General features: G+C 42.2%; 1 protein-coding gene across 1 annotated transcript in view; it reads left to right on the top strand.

Annotated features, from left to right (window-relative positions):
* The window catches only part of ntrk1 (neurotrophic receptor tyrosine kinase 1), a 78,282-nt gene that overhangs the window by 28,331 nt on the left and 30,348 nt on the right, over positions 1 to 19,603 (top strand). Inside the window, exons 2-7 of the mRNA XM_002938989.5 lie at positions 8,087 to 8,161; positions 9,232 to 9,303; positions 16,399 to 16,467; positions 17,332 to 17,486; positions 18,121 to 18,263; positions 18,634 to 18,769. Of these exons, the coding sequence (XP_002939035.2) occupies positions 8,087 to 8,161; positions 9,232 to 9,303; positions 16,399 to 16,467; positions 17,332 to 17,486; positions 18,121 to 18,263; positions 18,634 to 18,769 (650 nt within the window). The remainder of the gene's footprint in view (positions 1 to 8,086; positions 8,162 to 9,231; positions 9,304 to 16,398; positions 16,468 to 17,331; positions 17,487 to 18,120; positions 18,264 to 18,633; positions 18,770 to 19,603) is intronic.

Genomic DNA, 19,603 nt, shown 5'->3' on the forward strand with positions numbered 1-19,603 from the left:
TCTGCCAGTACAACTGGTTTAGGGTGAAAAGTAAGTGAGCACTATTACCCCCATGGTTCTGTTTTAATGTTCTTGTAGAGTGTTTGCAAAGAACCAAAAGTATAACTGCAACGTTGGTGGTAAATGTCCCTTGGTGTTGGCAATGTTACATATAGGAGACTCTGACACTTGAGATGATCGTCAGTGGTCCAGTATGGGATGCCGCTTCACTGTATTTGTCTAGAATGGACAACCATTTAGAGGTTGTCCTTAACTACCACGGGTCAATCAGGTTGATTGCTTGGGTTGTATATTGTAGAGTCAGGTCTAGGGACTTCTTCAATGATGTCACACAATGACACAACATGCCTTGAGATGATTGTCAGTGGTCCAGTATGGGATGCCGCTTCACTGTATTTGTCTAGAATGGACAACCATTTTGAGGTTGTCCTTAACTACCACGGGTCAATCAGGCTGATTGCTTGGGTTCTATATTGTAGAGTAAGGTCTAGGGACTTCTTCAATGATGTCACACAATGACACAACATGCCTTGAGATGATCGTCAGTGGTCCAGTATGGGATGCTGCTTCACTGTATTTGTCTAGAATGGACAACCATTTTGAGGTTGTCCTTAACTACCACGGGTCAATCAGGTTGATTGCTTGGGTTCTATATTGTAGAGTCAGGTCTAGGGACTTCTTCAATGATGTCACACAATGACACAACATGACATGAGATGATCGTCAGTGGCCCAGTATGGGATGCCGCTTAACTGTATTTGTCTAGAATGGACAACCATTTTGAGGTTGTACTCAACTACCACGGGTCAATCAGGTTGATTGCTTGGGTTCTATATTGTAGAGTCAGGTCTAGGGACTTCTTCAATGATGTCACACAATGACACAACATGACTTGAGATGATCGTCAGTGGTCCAGTATGGGATGCCGCTTCACTGTATTTGTCTAGAATGGACAACCATTTTGAGGTTGTCCTTAACTACCATGGGTCAATCAGGTTGATTGCTTGGGTTCTATATTGTAGAGTCAGGTCTAGGGACTTCTTCAATGATGTCACACAATGACACAACATGACTCTTTATTGAAACAACAGATGCTTATGTGTCTCGAGTCCTGGAATACGTTATCTCAAATGGGTTCTATTGTGGGTAGGCTACGTCAAGGGAACCCAAACATGGGTTTTTTTTCTTCTGGGGGAGGGGGTTACTTGACCTCATGGAAACTTTGCGACTTTAATGACAGAACCGGTAAAAGTGGAGACGTTAAGGGCTGGCAGAACAAAGTGGAGGCAAGAGTCCAATCCCCCTCTGTGCCTTTCCGGAATCTCCAGAGAGAGTTGGCTGTGATTCAACACAAACACAACGAGCGTTGCCAAGGACATTGTAAATAACTGCTGGGATTAAGTCTTTTATGAATATTTAATCACCTGTAATTTACATTGATGTGCTTATATACCATGATTGAATTGAAATACCCCGCTGCTAATAACTGCTCTCCCCCTTTAATATAAATATAACTTGCTCGGGTTTAATAGTGTCTGGCATAGGAGAGGGCCAGCCTTCTCCCAGGCTTTACTTGTTCATTCCCATCTGTATGTCCGGTGGCTGTTAATCAGACTGCAAATGGTGGGGATGAGAAGAAGCAATCAGCAATTTATTTAAGACTATTGCAATTGTAATGTAGTGGTGTAACTAGGAATTATTAGGCCCCACCATTTAGGGTCCACTAGGCTCCAAACCCTTGACGAGACAGTCAGTACTTCAAATATATATTGATCAAGGAATGAGAAAAGACTTCACCAGAATGGACCTCCCCCAACTATCTACTAGAATAGGGCTTCTTTAGCCAAATTCTTTAGGGCCAAAATCTTTTCTCAAATTCTTAGGCCAAAATTCAACTAAATTAGTGCTTCATTGGTCAAAACATTGTTGGCCTCCATCTACCCTAATCCACCCTTACCCAACTTGAGTTTGACCCAGCTTGCCATATATACCCACACTGGCCCTGCCCTTGTGTGACATCACCGGGGGGTCAGGAAAGGCATCCCTTTATAATGAAAATTGGCAAGAAAAAGGGGTTGCGTAAAGGAGGGAGGGATGACGGACTGGAAGTGAGTCAGGCCCATCACCAACTGGAGGGGCAATCGGTTATCCTAGACTTGCCCAATCCATGGGTAAACCTGCAGTTCCTGTGAATTTTAGGCATCACTAGGGTTATCCTTGTAGATTGTAAGCTCTTTTGGGCAGGGCTCTCTTCCCCTCTTGTATCGGTTATTGATTGCTTTATATGTTACTCTGTATGTCCAATGTATGTAACCCACTTATTGTACAGCGCTGCGGGATATGTTGGCGCTTTATAAATAAATGTTAATAATAATAATAATAATGTAGATTGTAAGCTCTTTTGGGCAGGGCTCTCTTCACCTCTTGTATCGGTTACTGATTGCTTTATATGTTACTCTGTATGTCCAATGTATGAAACCCACTTATTGTACAGCGCTGCGGGATATGTTGGCGCTTTATAAATAAATGTTAATAATAATAATAATGTAGATTGTAAGCTCTTTTGGGCAGGGCTCTCTTCCCCTCCTGTATCGGTTATTGATTGCTTTATATGTTACTCTGTATGTCCAATGTATGTAACCCACTTATTGTACAGCGCTGCGGGATATGTTGGCGCTTTATAAATAAATGTTAATAATAATAATAATGTAGATTGTAAGCTCTTTTGGGCAGGGCTCTCTTCATCTCTTGTATCGGTTATTGATTGCTTTATATGTTACTCTGTATGTCCAATGTATGAAACCCACTTATTGTACAGCGCTGCGGGATATGTTGGCGCTTTATAAATAAATGTTAATAATAATAATAATAATGTAGATTGTAAGCTCTTTTGGGCAGGACTCTCTTCACCTCTTGTATCGGTTATTGATTGCTTTATATGTTACTCTGTACGTCCAATGTATGCAGAATATGTTGGCGCTTTATAAATAAATGTTAATAATAATCTTAGGTCCAGACTGGGATTTAAAACAGGCCCTGGCATTCCCAGTACCCAGAGGCCCAAACAGTTCCCCATAGGCCCATTAAATAGCAACTGACTATGGCATCTTTCAGTAGCCCCTCTGGCATTTGCCAGAATCCACAGATCACCAATCCAGGCCTGGTTTATCCATCTGTCCATCTACATTTGTCCACCTACATATGTACTGGTCTGTCTGATCTATGGGGCAGCCTGTCTTCCTGCATCTTCCTGCCAGTCTGTCTATCTGTCTGCATATCTACATAGGCAAAAAGGTCCTGGGTTCTCAAAAATAATATATATGTATTCCAATAGCTTGGGATAGCATTCCTGGTAGGCTGAGACACGGCTGAGAATACAAGGGATGATCCCTGACAGTGTATAAATATTATCGGTCTGAGCAGTGGGGCCAAATGAAATCCCCCCTGTAGATAGTAACAGGGTCCATAATCCGGCTCTGCCCTTATGTCACCCCGGCAATCCATCCTATTGACAGAACCTATTATAACTGTGTGATTCCAAGTGGGGAGTGCGTCTGATGTGGAGTCGCCATTAATCCCAGGCAATGTTTTCATTTAGCCGAACAGATTCAAGTGCAGTAAGAGGGACGCGGCACGGAAGGTGACAGAGAGGGGAGCCCATCACTTTACATGAGGGACGATGAGCTCATGGTGAAAGCGGACACCCACTTCATTAAAAGCACACACATCAGGGCTGGGGGGCTGCTGTTGGCTGGGAAGGCGGAGGGGGGGGGGGGCGACCGCGAAATTTAATAGCCATCTGAGAGGCTTGTCATCAGTCTGTACAGACAGATGCTGATGTTTGGCCCGCGTGATTGGGAAAACAGGCAGTTAGAATATGGGGTTTTCCAGATATGGGATTCTTCCATGATCTCCATACTTTAGGGCTACTAAAAAACCATTAAACATTAAATAAACCCAATAGGATTGTTTTGTTTCCAATAAGGGGTAATTATATCTTAGTTGGGATCAAGTACAGGTACTGTTTTATTATTACAGAGAAAAGGGAATCATTTAACCATGAAATAAACCCAATAGGGCTGTTCTGCCCCCAATAAGGGGTAATTATATCTTAGTTGGGATCAAGTACAGGTACTGTTTTATTATTACAGAGAAAAGGGAATCATTTAACCATGAAATAAACCCAATAGGGCTGTTCTGCCCCCAATAAGGGGTAATTATATCTTAGTTGGGATCAAGTACAGGTACTGTTTTATTATTACAGAGAAAAGGGAATCATTTAACCATTAAATAAACCCAATAGGGCTGTTCTGCCCCCAATAAGGGGTAATTATATCTTAGTTGGGATCAAGTACAGGTACTGTTTTATTATTACAGAGAAAAGGGAATCATTTAACCATGAAATAAACCCAATAGGGCGGTTCTGCCCCAATAAGGGGTAATTACAGTGGTGTGAAAAACTATTTGCCCCCTTCCTTATTTCTTATTCTTTTGCATGTTTGTCACACAAAATGTTTCTGATCATCAAACACATTTAACTATTAGTCAAAGATAACACATGTAAACACAAAATGCAGTTTTTAAATGAGGGTTTTTATTATTTAGGGAGAAAAAAAATCCAAACCTACATGGCCCTGTGTGAAAAAGTAATTGCCCCCTGAACCTAATAACTGGTTGGGCCACCCTTAGCAGCAATAACTGCAATCAAGCGTTTGCGATAACTTGCAACGAGTCTTTTACAGCGCTCTGGAGGAATTTTGGCCCACTCATCTTTGCAGAATTGTTGTAATTCAGCTTTATTTGAGGGTTTTCTAGCATGAACCGCCTTTTTAAGGTCATGCCACAACATCTCAATAGGATTCAGGTCAGGACTTTGACTAGGCCACTCCAAAGTCTTCATTTTGTTTTTCTTCAGCCATTCAGAGGTGGATTTGCTGGTGTGTTTTGGGTCATTGTCCTGCTGCAGCACCCAAGATCACTTCAGCTTGAGTTGACGAACAGATGGCCGGACATTCTCCTTCAGGATTTTTTGGTAGACAGTAGAATTCATGGTTCCATCTATCACAGCAAGCCTTCCAGGTCCTGAAGCAGCAAAACAACCCCAGACCATCACACTACCGCCACCATATTTTACTGTTGGTATGATGTTCTTTTTCTGAAATGCTGTGTTACTTTTACGCCAGATGTAACGGGACACGCACCTTCCAAAAAGTTCAACTTTTGTCTCGTCGGTCCACAAGGTATTTTCCCAAAAGTCTTGGCAATCATTGAGATGTTTTTTAGCAAAATTGACACGAGCCTTAATGTTCTTTTTGCTTAAAAGTGGTTTGCGCCTTGGAAATCTGCCATCAGGCCGTTTTTGCCCAGTCTCTTTCTTATGGTGGAGTCGTGAACACTGACCTTAATTGAGGCAAGTGAGGCCTGCAGTTCTTTAGATGTTGTCCTGGGGTCTTTTGTGGCCTCTCGGATGAGTTGTCTCTGCGCTCTTGGGGTAATTTTGGTCGACCGGCCACTCCTGGGAAGGTTCACCACTGTTCCATGTTTTTGCCATTTGTGGATAATGGCTCTCACTGTGGTTCGCTGGAGTCCCAAAGCTTTAGAAATGGCTTTATAACCTTTACCAGACTGATAGATCTCAATTACTTTTGTTCTCATTTGTTCCTGAATTTCTTTGGATCTTGGCATGATGTCTAGCTTTTGAGGTGCTTTTGGTCTACTTCTCTGTGTCAGGTAGCTCCTATTTAAGTGATTTCTTGGCAGTAATCAGGCCTGGGGGTGACTACAGAAATTAACTCAGGTGTGATAAACCACAGTTAAGTTATTTTATAACAAGGGGGGCAATCACTTTTTCACACAGGGCCATGTAGATTTGGAGTTTTTTTTTCTCCCTTAATAACGTAAACCTTCATTTAAAAACTGCATTTAGTGTTCAATTATGTTATCTTTGACTAATAGTTAACGGTTTTTGATGAGCAGAAACATTTAAGTGTGACAAACATGCAAAAGAATAAGAAATCAGGAAGGGGGCAAATCGTTTTTCACACCACTGTATATCTTAGTTGGGATCAAGTACAGGTACTGTTTTATTATTACAGAGAAAAGGGAATCATTTAACCATGAAATAAACCCAATAGGGCTGTTCTGCCCCCAATAAGGGGTAATTATATCTTAGTTGGGATCAAGTACAGGTACTGTTTTATTATTACAGAGAAAAGGGAATCATTTAACCATGAAATAAACCCAATAGGGCTGTTCTGCCCCCAATAAGGGGTAATTATATCTTAGTTGGGATCAAGTACAGGTACTGTTTTATTATTACAGAGAAAAGGGAATCATTTAACCATGAAATAAACCCAATAGGGCTGTTCTGCCCCCAATAAGGGGTAATTATATCTTAGTTGGGATCAAGTACAGGTACTGTTTTATTATTACAGAGAAAAGGGAATCATTTAACCATTAAATAAACCCAATAGGGCTGTTCTGCCCCCAATAAGGGGTAATTATATCTTAGTTGGGATCAAGTACAGGTACTGTTTTATTATTACAGAGAAAAGGGAATCATTTAACCATGAAATAAACCCAATAGGGCTGTTCTGCCCCCAATAAGGGGTAATTATATCTTAGTTGGGATCAAGTACAGGTACTGTTTTATTATTACAGAGAAAAGGGAATCATTTAACCATGAAATAAACCCAATAGGGCTGTTCTGCCCCCAATAAGGGGTAATTATATCTTAGTTGGGATCAAGTACAGGTACTGTTTTATTATTACAGAGAAAAAGGAATCATTTAACCATTAAATAAACCCAATAGGGCTGTTCTGCCCCCAATAAGGGGTAATTATATCTTAGTTGGGATCAAGTACAGGTACTGTTTTATTATTACAGAGAAAAGGGAATCATTTAACCATTAAATAAACCCAATAGGACTGTTCTGCCCCCAATAAGGGGTAATTATATCTTATTTGGGATCAAGTACAGATACAGAATGTGTTTGTATCTCTTTAAATGAACTTTTACTGTGCAAATTTGTCTTTTTTTTTGGATGTTTTTGAATTGTTTGGTCTATTACCTTGCTTTTTTACCAAATCAGATTAAATTCCAATAGGTTTGCAAGGGTCAAGGAAATACCTTAATAATATTACTGTAAGAAGAAACAGTCAAGTCGTTAGTTCATTGACCTCAACTCAAAGAGGTCTTGGTTTGATTCATGCGTCAACTCATGGTGACCTAGAGCAAATCACTGAGTCTTCCTGTGCCTCAGACATGAAAGTCATCAGATAAATACCTCCATTTATTAAAGTATTCCATTCCTACACAAGGCTTTGGCCTGTGGCACAACTGGTGTGCTCTCAGAAAGAACCACAGTGGTAAAGTAAGGCCTTCTCAGCAACACCCTCTTCAGGAGGGGCAGGCAAAATGCCAGATGTGCCTATGCTTGTTTAAATAGACAATCGGTGTAGGGCCCCTGTGCAGGAATAGTGCAAGGGCCCCCTAATTATAATTATTGAGCACCATTAACTAAACCTCCCATCTCTAGAGGCTTAGCTCTGTTTGGACTCTACAATATCAGGAGGCCATGTTGAAATTGCCAAATCGAAACCACAATTGACGGCCCTTATGTCCTGATGGACAACCACTACATACCTGCTGATAAAGGGCAAGCAAATACAAACATTGGATGAAATTGCTCCCGTTAGGACTATAATAAAGGGTATAATCCTTGCACTCAAACATAGGTTTGGATTTGGATAAGAGACACAGGAACAAAGGCTTGTGCAGGAAAAGTGCTCCCAGTAATCTGAGGGAAACCTAGAGACCAAGTTGTTGGTTATATATAGTATATTTTGAACCCTACATCTTTGTTTTTGTAAGGACATGTATCAAATTCTTCTCTTTAGGCTATGGTTTCGGCAGGAGGGCTAGCTACGTATGATGGAAAGGGCCTCCATTTACAGATCTCTGTTTGCTTTGACATCTCTTTTCCAGATGTCTCGGCCTCGCCTCTGTGACTTTCCTTTCCCCGGGGGGTGAGAAACTCAACCTTTGCCTTTGGCTCTGATTGATGTTTTGTGTCTCTTCCAACAGAGTCATAGAAAACCAGAAGGACTTGTTGAGCCTAACTAGGGACGACATGAAGAACTTCCGAGAGCTGAAAAATCTGTGAGTACTTCTCCATGTTCTGTGCTTCAGGTTTGACTCTGGATGGGGGAGACATTAATTTTCCTTGTCATCGCTCCTTCCTCTGCACCCAGTGAGGGGCGACTGACGGATGGTTTAGGAAGTGTAAGGAGAAGGACGTGACCTTGGGACCAGGGTGAAACTCAAATATCCTGTGTTTGGAGCAGAGGGACCAAGTTCAATGCAGTTAACAAGACTAAAATATACTTTAAAGGAGAATGACACCCCCTTGCCTCCATTTTTAACCAATACCCCCTTTGCCACACGGGGCCCCCTGTCCCTTTCAAGCACATAACTGGCTGTATGTAGAAGCCCAGGGCACTTGTAGAGTTGCCCCCCAGAAATGGTGCAGTTAAAGATGGCATCAACCTCTCTGCACAACTCTGCATTAGAGAACCAGTGATCCAGTTGGGAAAGAGGCAGCGAACCTTGTTCATTGGGGGTGTCATTTGGTAGAAAATGGTCTGAGGGAGGATTAATTCTCCTTTAAACAATTGTGGGGGTTTTAGCACCAGCTCTGGGCCACAACAGCCCTTTAGCAGGGAAGATCTGTGCCCCCCAAAGTTGCCCCTAGTAGCCCCCCATCTTCTTTTCTGCTGATTCCCTGCACATACTCTGTGCCGCTGGCACTTACCTGAGCTTAGGGACCTCAGTGTCTGCTAATGTTTTGATGAACTCTGATGACCCCTAAGGTCAGCTTCTCACCAGCAGCCCAGAGCCCACTGAGCATGTCCAGTGCCACTGACACACAAAAGATGGCCTAACCAGATCCAAGATGGGGAGCTGCTATAGAGAAGCGTGAAGGTCTTAATCATTACAGTTATAGAGCGACTGACCCTCTGGGTTGGTACCTTAATCGTTACATACTCCTGGCAGTCTATTTTATTGTTGATTTATGGCCCGAATAAATAAACACGCTTTTCCTGGGGCAGAAGCACAACCTGAGCTCAGGATTTCCCGTGAATATGACGTAGTCCATCAATTATGCTCTATGTACATTAAAGATTTATGGGGATCTGAGTCATTTTAGCCCCTGTTGTGTTTAATTGCAGGACAATTTCATCCACGGGGCTGGAGTATATCTCAGAAGATGCCTTCGAAATGAACCCTCGCATGACTCACATGTAAGTGCTTCTCTCGTAAATGGCAGCCCCCCACCCCATGCTATTTGGGAGAGGTAACTGATCTGGCACTATCACAGGACTAAGCAGTTCAAACTCTATCACAATGAAGTAGGTTAAAGCGCTGCCATAGGAACTCTCTGGTGTGTATCTGGCCATAAATGGGTATGGCTGGGTAGATCATGGCCAAGAAGTCTACTTAATAGCTTATCCCCTTTTCAAAGGCCTTTATTTCCCTTCTGAAGTGAACTGGGGACACCCTGAACTGCCCTGTTTTCTGTAGATGTACCTGTACCTGCAGGGTTGGTAGGAGCCAACTGATGCTAATTAAGGTCCTCTTCTCTGGGACCTCCCAACAGGAGCATTTGATTAGGACCTGACTTAATCTGTGTGGGCCCTGGGTTGAAGGACCTGAAGCCATGTGAGATGATACCAGCCAATCCCTACTCTGCATTTTAGAACTAGCTTCAGCAAACAGACCAGTATGGAGGGTCCCTAGAAGTGCAGTTTGGTAGGAAGTGGGAGGCCTCTAGAGGGTCCCAATGATTTAAGCAAGTTTTCCTTTGTTTTTAATTGGCAAGAATTGTAATTTTGAAGTGTTGGGAGGTATATTCTTATATTAAGTGTATATTTAGAATTGGGGATGCACCGTATCCACTATTTTCGGAACCCCAAATCTTTGTAAACGATTTGTCCGAATACCAAACCAAATCTGAATCCTAATTTGCATATGCTAATGAGAACATGGAAGGGTTCCAGAGATCCATGAGCTGTTAAAATGTTTCAACTTCTGTGTTTATGTGACCAAAAAGTCACATGATGTTTCGGATTTGGTATGGGCAGGACCATGGAATCCTGCTGAGAAAGGCAGATTCTTGGCCGAATCTCGAACCGAATCTTGGATTCCTCATACTGTTATTTAATTTCACTGAAGGATAGGCTCATTCAGTTTGCATTTCTCCATCAAATATATATTACCCCCATAATGGTAGAAAAAATGGGGTGCCACCCTCCCAAATGTGGGAGCGATGGGGCTGCTTTCTTTTATATGGTTTGGTCTTACTTTCTACTTACTTTTTGGAAAGGAGTGAGAGACTATATGGCTAAGAAATTGGCCTTCCCTGGCCCTTGTGCCCTGGAGGTTTGCCTGTTTGGCCTAGTGGATGACATACTACCTTTACTTAGAAGCTTGGCATACGCATAGACCTTAATATTCTACCACTTATGTGTAAGTGGATGGTGGTCCAAGCACCCACCGCCCCCATCTGAATAACATTGGTCTATAAGGCCCTGATCAAATTAACCTATAACGCCCGAAGGTTCCCCAAAAAATCTGCAAAATTTGGTCCCCTTGGTTGGACGTTAATCCGGAGGCCCAGGTTGACTGAGAGATATAAATACTAAATGGTCAAACACATGTAAACCGTGTGTGTATTTATACACATCTGACCTCTCTGCTCTCCATTTCTACTTATTTTCTCTTCTCCTATTTATTTTATGTTGTACATGAAAATGCATAAATAAAAACTATCAAAAAGGATACTATTCTGGGGTTGCTCTGGGTAATATCATGAAGCACATCGGTGTCTAATAAATATATCCTCTCTATTGCTAAGTGAGTGTAATAGGGACACAAAACAGGTCCTGGAACTCACAGATAAGGTCAGATAAGCTGGGTTTGCTCTTTTTGTTCTACATCTGGAAGGGTTTATGTTGAGCGAAAGGCTGATGGATAAGGGAGAGCATAGGCAGCCGTACATGTGGTGTTATTGGATTTGGTTATTACTGCAGGTTAGAACTATATAAGTAGGACAAAGGCTACTCTCTGCACTCGTGTTAGTATATAATGGAAGTATGGCCAGTTGGGGACCAGCTAAGCCCACTCAACAGCTGATCCAAGAAGAGAAGACCAGTCATACACATTCCATGGTCTTCATAGTGACCCCCATCTGAATGTATTATGCATGTTGTCACCGTATGTGTGTAAAGGTTGTTGTCCCCAATCCGACAGAAAATTAAACCTGTCCTATCGAGACCTGGCCAATTTTAGGTCAGATCTTGGTCGGGTAGGCCAGTGTTGGACTGGGACCCCAGCAGCAAACCTTAGACCATGGACCCACTCTCCAAACTATTTTTTTTCCTTTTCTCACCCAACCTCTTTATTCTCCTAGTCTATTTTATTTACATGCTGGCATCTGTTCTTCCATCTATTTCTCCTCTTTGTTCCCATTCAGAAATAGGGAATGACCATGAAACAGGCCAAATGGTCAGGAGCAGGAAGGCCCACTGACACCTGGGCCCACCGAGAGTTTTCCTGGTATCCTAATGGGCCAGTCCGACACTGGGGTAGGCACATCAGAGGTGCCCATACATGTGTAGATAGGCTGCCGAATGGTCTAAAGGACCCAAATCGGCAACTAAGATCTGCCCGTTTATGGCCACCTATAGAATACGGATCTTTACACCATACTTAAATATCTTGTTGGAGTAAACCACCTCTTTAAGTGACCCTATATAACTTATGGTACCTGGATATAAATCTGGGAGTTACAGCTGATAGAGGAAGATACTTGGAGGCTCAAGGTTGAGATCATTGTCCCCCTGAGGCCCCACCATCCCCCTGGGTCCCTCGCTGACTTCCTCCTGTTTGAGTAGTTTCAGTAACGGGCCCCTCGTCCCTCGGAGGCTGTTTGCTTAGTAAGACCCATGGCTGCCGACTTACCATTAATAAAAGGGCTTACTGAGCAGTTGTTGTTTTCTCTGCCTAAGTTATTAAGTGTTCCCACCGAGCATTTTTAATTGCGGGGAGAGCGTTTCTGGCAGGGTGCGCCGGCGCTAATGGAAATCTCACTGATGAGGTGATTTGAGACGAGCAATTAAAAAAAAATAAAACACGCATCCTATTTTGGTTAATGGGAATTTATTTCTCCTAGGTAGGCTTTTTTGCCTTTCCCCCGGCGCTGGCACAGTGAACTTTACTTTCTACTTGTGCCCACAGTTTCATTCCACGTGCAATAATCCTTCTGGTAAATGTTCATCATTAAAAAAATTCATTTCGATCATTTTGTTCTTCTTAGAAACACAAGCTGACGCGGGAACCGTGATAGAAATATATTCTGTGTGTGAACTATTTTAAAGTAGGGCAGTTGTAGGAAAATACCTATGAAAGTCCTGGCACAGATCCTATCTGATCCCCCCATTGTAAGCAGCAGTCCTGCCCTGCTTTATGGCTGAGATTCTAGCTATCTGTATAACAGAGCATTCTGTCACAGTGGCACAGATCCTATCTGATCCCCCCATTGTAAGCAGCAGTCCTGCCCTGCTTTATGGCTGAGATTCTAGCTATCTGTATAACAGAGCATTCTGTCACAGTGGCACAGATCCTATCTGATCCCCCCCCATTGTAAGCAGCAGTCCTGCCCTGCTTTATGGCTGAGATTCTAGCTATCTGTATAACAGAGCATTCTGTCACAGTGGCACAGATCCTATCTGATCCCCCCATTGTAAGCAGCAGTCCTGCCCTGCTTTATGGCTGAGATTCTAGCTATCTGTATAACAGAGCATTCTGTCACAGTGGCACAGATCCTATCTGATCCCCCCATTGTAAGCAGCAGTCCTGCCCTGCTTTATGGCTGAGATTCTAGCTATCTGTATAACAGAGCATTCTGTCACAGTGGCACAGATCCTGACTGACACCCAGGTCAGAGAGCCTTGTAATAGAAACCAGTGAAATCCATAATAAATAAACACTCAATTCCCCGGCAGAAAACAAATACACTGATGAAGGCGCTGATAACGCTGCAGCAAGCCCTTTAATTGAGTGGAGATGTTAACAGTATTTGCCGCGGCTTCAGCACGGCCCCATAAAGCTGACACGAGGAGCTGAATTCTGGGCAGATGTCTCTGATGCTAAAATCAATGCTCCCAGCGGTATATCTATCCCCGGCAGCTGGGCACTGGGGGGTCTGCATATGGGGGACCCCAAGCAAACTCTCATCTTTGGTCCCCAGTGGCCAATCATTGATCTGACAAGGGCTGAAATGCATCTGTCCCAACCACCCACAGCGACGACTATGTGCAAGCGATAGTGTCGGCACGCACTGGGTTATTTATGGCTGTTTGGATTGGTTGCCACCTTGCTGACAGCCATTTATATGAAATCTCAATGAATGGGCAGCAGGTTGGGCCTTTTACACTATCATATGTATTTCAGCTCTACTTTAATGTTATTGTGTCCTTTAGAAAAGCATGGCTGACCTGGGGTCCCACACACAAGACCAAGGGGCGTGCTTACTTAGATTGGAGATAAATATCTCTGGTGATGTTGCCCATAGCAACCAATCAGCAATTAGATTTGAACAGTGACCTTTACAAGTTAGAAACCAAAGCAAAAACCTAATTGGTTGCTACAGGCAACATCACCAGTGATATTTATCTCCATTCTTAGTAAACATACCCCCAAATCTGGCTGTGTGTGTGGTTTACTTGGGCAATGTATAACAGGTTTTCAGCCGGTTTAATGCTGAAGGAAAAAGAAATTGATTTACTCAAAAGCTGGGGAATGACTGTATTTATTTATTCTACTAATGGAACAGTGCTGTTTACTTCCTGTATCCTATGGCCTCCAATTGTGTTTTGGCAAGTACAGTCCGTATCATTTTCTATTATATGGGATCCTATAAAAAAAAAACAATTATTAGAGAAAAATCTGTTTTATACTTTGTCTAATAACAGACCATAGAAGATGATTCCTCTCAGGGGTTTGCAGCATGGACTGAACTGGGTCCCATTAACCAGGGGAAAAACTTGGGGTGGCTGTGTCCTCCCTTGGGAGCGTTACTAGGAAAGGACTGTGCAGTAACAGGACTTAATTCTCACAATAAAAAGCTAATCAAAACATAATTTGTGGGTAATATAATTACAAACACAGGGACATTTAATATTTACAATAATGGTTACTTTAGACTTTGCACCTTCACCCTATTATTAACATTATTATTTTTAACATTTATTTATAAAGCGCCAACATATCCCGCAGCGCTGTACAATAAGTGGGTTACATACATTGGGCATACAGAGTAATATATAAAGCAACCAATAACCGATACAAGAGGTAAAGAGAGCCCTGCCCAAAAGAGCTTACACTCTACATTATTATTATTATTAACATTTATTTATAAAGCGCCAACATATCCCGCAGCGCTGTACAATAAGTGGGTTACATACATTGGACATACAGAGTAACATATAAAGCAATCAGTAACCGATACAAGAAGTGAAGAGAGCCCTGCCCAAAAGAGCTTACAATCTACATTATTATTATTATTAACATTTATTTATAAAGCGCCAACATATCCCGCAGCGCTGTACAATAAGTGGGTTACATACATTGGACATACAGAGTAACATATACAGCAATCAGTAACCGATACAGGAGGGGAAGAGAGCCCTGCCCAAAAGAGCTTACAATCTACAAGGAGAAAGGGTTGAGACACAAGGGGTGGGAATGGGCATGACCAGAGGTGTGAGAGGTGGGGCACAGGGTATTTAGCGGCACACTGAGGGTATGCTAAACTAGATTAGGGTAAGCTTTATGGCTGAGATTCTAGCTATCTGTATAACAGAGCATTCTGTCACAGTGGCACAGATCCTATCTGATCCCCCCATTGTAAGCAGCAGTCCTGCCCTGCTTTATGGCTGAGATTCTAGCTATCTGTATAACAGAGCATTCTGTCACAGTGGCACAGATCCTATCTGATCCCCCCATTGTAAGCAGCAGTCCTGTCCTGCTTTATGGCTGAGATTCTAGCTATCTGTATAACAGAGCATTCTGTCACAGTGGCACAGATCCTATCTGATCCCCCCCATTGTAAGCAGCAGTCCTGCCCTGCTTTATGGCTGAGATTCTAGCTATCTGTATAACAGAGCATTCTGTCACAGTGGCACAGATCCTATCTGATCCCCCCCCCCCCCCCCCATTGTAAGCAGCAGTCCTGCCCTGCTTTATGGCTGAGATTCTAGCTATCTGTATAACAGAGCATTCTGTCACAGTGGCACAGATCCTATCTGATCCCCCATTGTAAGCAGCAGTCCTGCCCTGCTTTATGGCTGAGATTCTAGCTATCTGTATAACAGAGCATTCTGTCACAGTGGCACAGATCCTTTCTGATCCCCCCATTGTAAGCAGCAGTCCTGCCCTGCTTTATGGCTGAGATTCTAGCTATCTGTATAACAGAGCATTCTGTCACAGTGGCACAGATCCTATCTGATCCCCCCCATTGTAAGCAGCAGTCCTGCCCTGCTTTATGGCTGAGATTCTAGCTATCTGTATAACAGAGCATTCTGTCACAGTGGCACAGATCCTATCTGATCCCCCCATTGTAAGCAGCAGTCCTGCCCTGCTTTATGGCTGAGATTCTAGCTATCTGTATAACAGAGCATTCTGTCACAGTGGCACAGATCCTATCTGATCCCCCCATTGTAAGCAGCAGTCCTGCCCTGCTTTATGGCTGAGATTCTAGCTATCTGTATAACAGAGCATTCTGTCACAGTGGCACAGATCCTATCTGAGTATTTTTCATTTTAATCTATTATTTTAGACAATAGTAGTGACCTTTACCAAGGACAGAACTATTATCAAGCCGCTAAAAACACTAGCTAAAATGGATGTCCACTTTCTTCCCTTAGGGTGGTCGTAAATGATTTTACATTTTTCCCCCCTATGTGGCTTAACCCAGAGGTAAGGAAGTTAATAGGAAGGAAGAGGAAAACGTTTAAAAACTGCAAGCCCGAGGGGACAGACACAGCTCTTAAGACCTATAAATACAAGTGTTATAAAACAGCTGGGAAAAATGCAAAATGAGAAACTGATTGCTTTATTTTCAGAGACTAATCCCAAACAATATTTGGGTAAATCAATAAGGATTCAGATTTAGGGTGGGGGGGGGGGGGGGCATGAAGCAGATTAAGTTGAATTTATGTTTATGCATACTATGTTTAACAGAAGAAGATACCAACCCTATTTAGACACACAGAATTCTAATAGAGAAAATATTACAGTTTCCTTGCCTATGCTGATTTGTGTTTCTTTCCTAACAGAAACCTGTCTTCCAATTCTCTCGTGTCTGCCTCATGGAGGACATTTCTGAATCTGCCTCTTCAGGAATTGTACGTTATACTTTCTTTCATCATCTTCCATATAAATATAAGTCTCCAAAAAAGTCAAACCATAGTGATGCACATCAGCCCATGTGTGTAAATAAAATAACCAAAGGCTTCATACATTTATATAAATGCATTAATTAATCAATACATTGGACAATTCACTATTTTTTAAAAAGGATTTATTTAATATTATTTTAATGCTATTTTCTCACTGACAGTTACTTTAGTTTTTAAGGGGAACAATTTACACAATTTAAGAAACAATTTTTATTTTGCCAAAGATGTCAAATTGAAATTAAATTCTATTTCTCTATTTCCTTGTCCCTAAAACAGAAAATACCAGATTATAATTGCCCAGACCTCTATATCATAGTCATCATTCTAATGGAGAGGGAATAACATTCCCCAATATGTAGAAACACATTGAATATAAGAATTTCTGTATATTAGTTTGTAAAAATGACATGCTTAGTTTTAGTATAAAAAAGAACTTGTTCAAATTTTTAGTGTTGCTGTCTCTTTAAAACTGGACATTTACATAGGACACCTGGCTAGCTGGCCAAACTAGCAAACTTTGCCCAATATAGCCATCTATATGAGCTAGCTTCCATTAAGGTGTTACTAGTTCAGCTTGGTATGGCTGCCGCTGTCTCTTTAGCCCTGGCCAAAACCATCCACATCACCTTCCACAGTCCTCCTATTGAGTCATGATGGTCCCTTAACAAGCCGAAAAGAAGCATGACCAGGCATTTGTAAACTGTAAATATAGATCTCGATACCAGAGACATAACCCTACAACGTTCTCATTATCAAACAAGTTGTATTCTTAACCACTCAAGATTCTCTGGGTTCCCATTACTCTCCTAGGATCCTCACGGGGAATCCATTCCGCTGCTCCTGTGAAATCCGTTGGCTACAGCTAAAGAGGGAGATTGACTGGGCAGATCTTGGAAACCAGTCTCTAAGCTGCTGGGCAGATACTTTTGAGATTTTGCTTGAAGATATGATCATCTCCAACTGTGGTAAGCCCTTCAGTCTTCTATCACTCCAAGAAGACTATTAGCTTGGAATATCGGTGGTGGTTAATACGAACCATATTCAACAATACATAGAGGTCCAAAATCTACCCTGTGGTACAACTAGAAGTTAACTGACCATTGAACAAATTACTCCACCAAGGTTTCTGATACAAATATTAGAAGTACCCACATATTGGGTCTCTCATTGGCTCATCCATACTTCTGGGTTTCAAGACAGTTTTTGGTTGTCCCTTTCTTACAAGGAACGACTAAAATAAGTTGTTTCATTCTTTTCTTTCCATGACACAGATATGCCAATGTTATTTCTTAACTATCCTTAGTTTTAGAGTCATAAAGCTATAGCTAAAATAACCCTGAGATAGCTGAGGAGCATTCCATGGAGCTTAGTAAGCAATTGGGTAATTACATACTGCCTAACATTCCCTAAACAAAGACATGTGGACCTCTTCCCAATCCACCTTAAACCCCACCCACCCAGGCAAGCCCATGACTTTTCAGGAAATCCAACTGCGACAGCCACATCTAATTAAGAATTATAGCAGCTATGTAATTAAGTGGGAGCTTGTATTTAAGGTTCTTGTTTTTAAAGCTGATAAATATATCTTCTTTTCTTCAGAACTTCCCCAGGTCAGCATTGTTAAACAAAACCTGACTGTACTGGAAGGGGCCAATCTGACATTAGTGTGTAACGTGGATGGTCAGCCAACCCCAACCGCCACATGGATTGTGCCTGAAATGGACTCCTATACCGAAATTGGGGTAGGTAAATGTAACCAAGATAGGCCACGTGATAATTTACTTTGCAGGATGATTCTCCAATCAGAGGTTGCACTTGTTGCCTACATCTTCTGAGCTTGGAGAGCCCAAACAAATGAACTTAGTCCTCATATATGTCCCTCTGCCTCTTTACAGTTTGCCTACACCTTTCCTTACTGTTCTGAGCTTGGAGAGCCCAAACAAATTAGCTTAGTCCTCATATATGTCCCTCTGCCTCTTTACGTGTTCTGTTAATGATTGATCCTATGATCGCTGGACCTTAGATAGATAGATAGAGGCAGCTATGAAACTCAATCTCCTTTATAGCAGGTCACTTATCATGTCATTTTTGTTTCCACCACGTCTTTGATAGCAATCGAATGGTTCTGAAACAGAGATCTTCTTGCCCCTGTTCAACATCTCACCTGGATTCAACAAGCGCAATGTTACTTGTAGGGCTGAAAATATGGTTGGACCCAGCGAAGAACATGTTCAGATCAATGTGTTGTGTAAGTAAATGATGTGCTGAGGGTTCTCCTTGTTATATATATTCAACTGATAACCAAACCAACATCTGACTGTAGAATAGTAGAGAACCATCTGGGATCTTCATTTGGTTCCATAAAGCAAAAGGTTTTAATGTTAAGATGACTTTACTCTGCATGTCGATGTCATAAAATGGCAAAAATAGTGTAACCACTAACAAAAATAGCAAATATAACTGACAGAGCTGCTACTTTTACATACGCTGAGGGAATTTGACTAGAAATTGCATTTGTAAAATGGTGTGGTTTTACCAGGGGCTTACCTTGCTCTGACCTTGGACCCGGCATCAATCTATTATGCAGTCAACTTATCCCTCCTTCTGTCTCGTGCTGCAAGGGAACGGAGGATTTATTCTATGTTATAGCAAGTGGTAGTGTGTCTTTTTAGGATTCACTTATGTGATTGAAACGACAAATACATCATGATCCGTAAGAACCTGCCCGGTGGCAGCGATAGAAAAAACATCTTGCCCTCGGCTGCAGGATACAATGATATTTTTACTGTGTTTTTAAATTCTTCTATAGTTTTTCCATTTGGAATACAGTAGTTCAAGGTTAGCTATCGTAGCACTGTGAATTCTGTCTAACAAGCAATGTAGGCTCTGTGTCAGTGAATTATATTGTTTGGAGTGGGCAGTTAAAGGGGACTTGTCACTGGGGCTGGGGTACCGGGAAAAAAACCCAGTGGGCCCCAGCAGCTGAGACCTGATCCCCGCAGCCCGCAGGGTTGCCACCTGTCCGGTTTTGACCTGGACAGCCCGGTTTTTCTGGGTGGCCACGTCATAGCCCCGCCCCGTG

The sequence above is a fragment of the Xenopus tropicalis genome, chromosome 8 (genome assembly GCF_000004195.4).
Source record: "Xenopus tropicalis strain Nigerian chromosome 8, UCB_Xtro_10.0, whole genome shotgun sequence".
NCBI lineage: Eukaryota > Metazoa > Chordata > Amphibia > Anura > Pipidae > Xenopus > Xenopus tropicalis.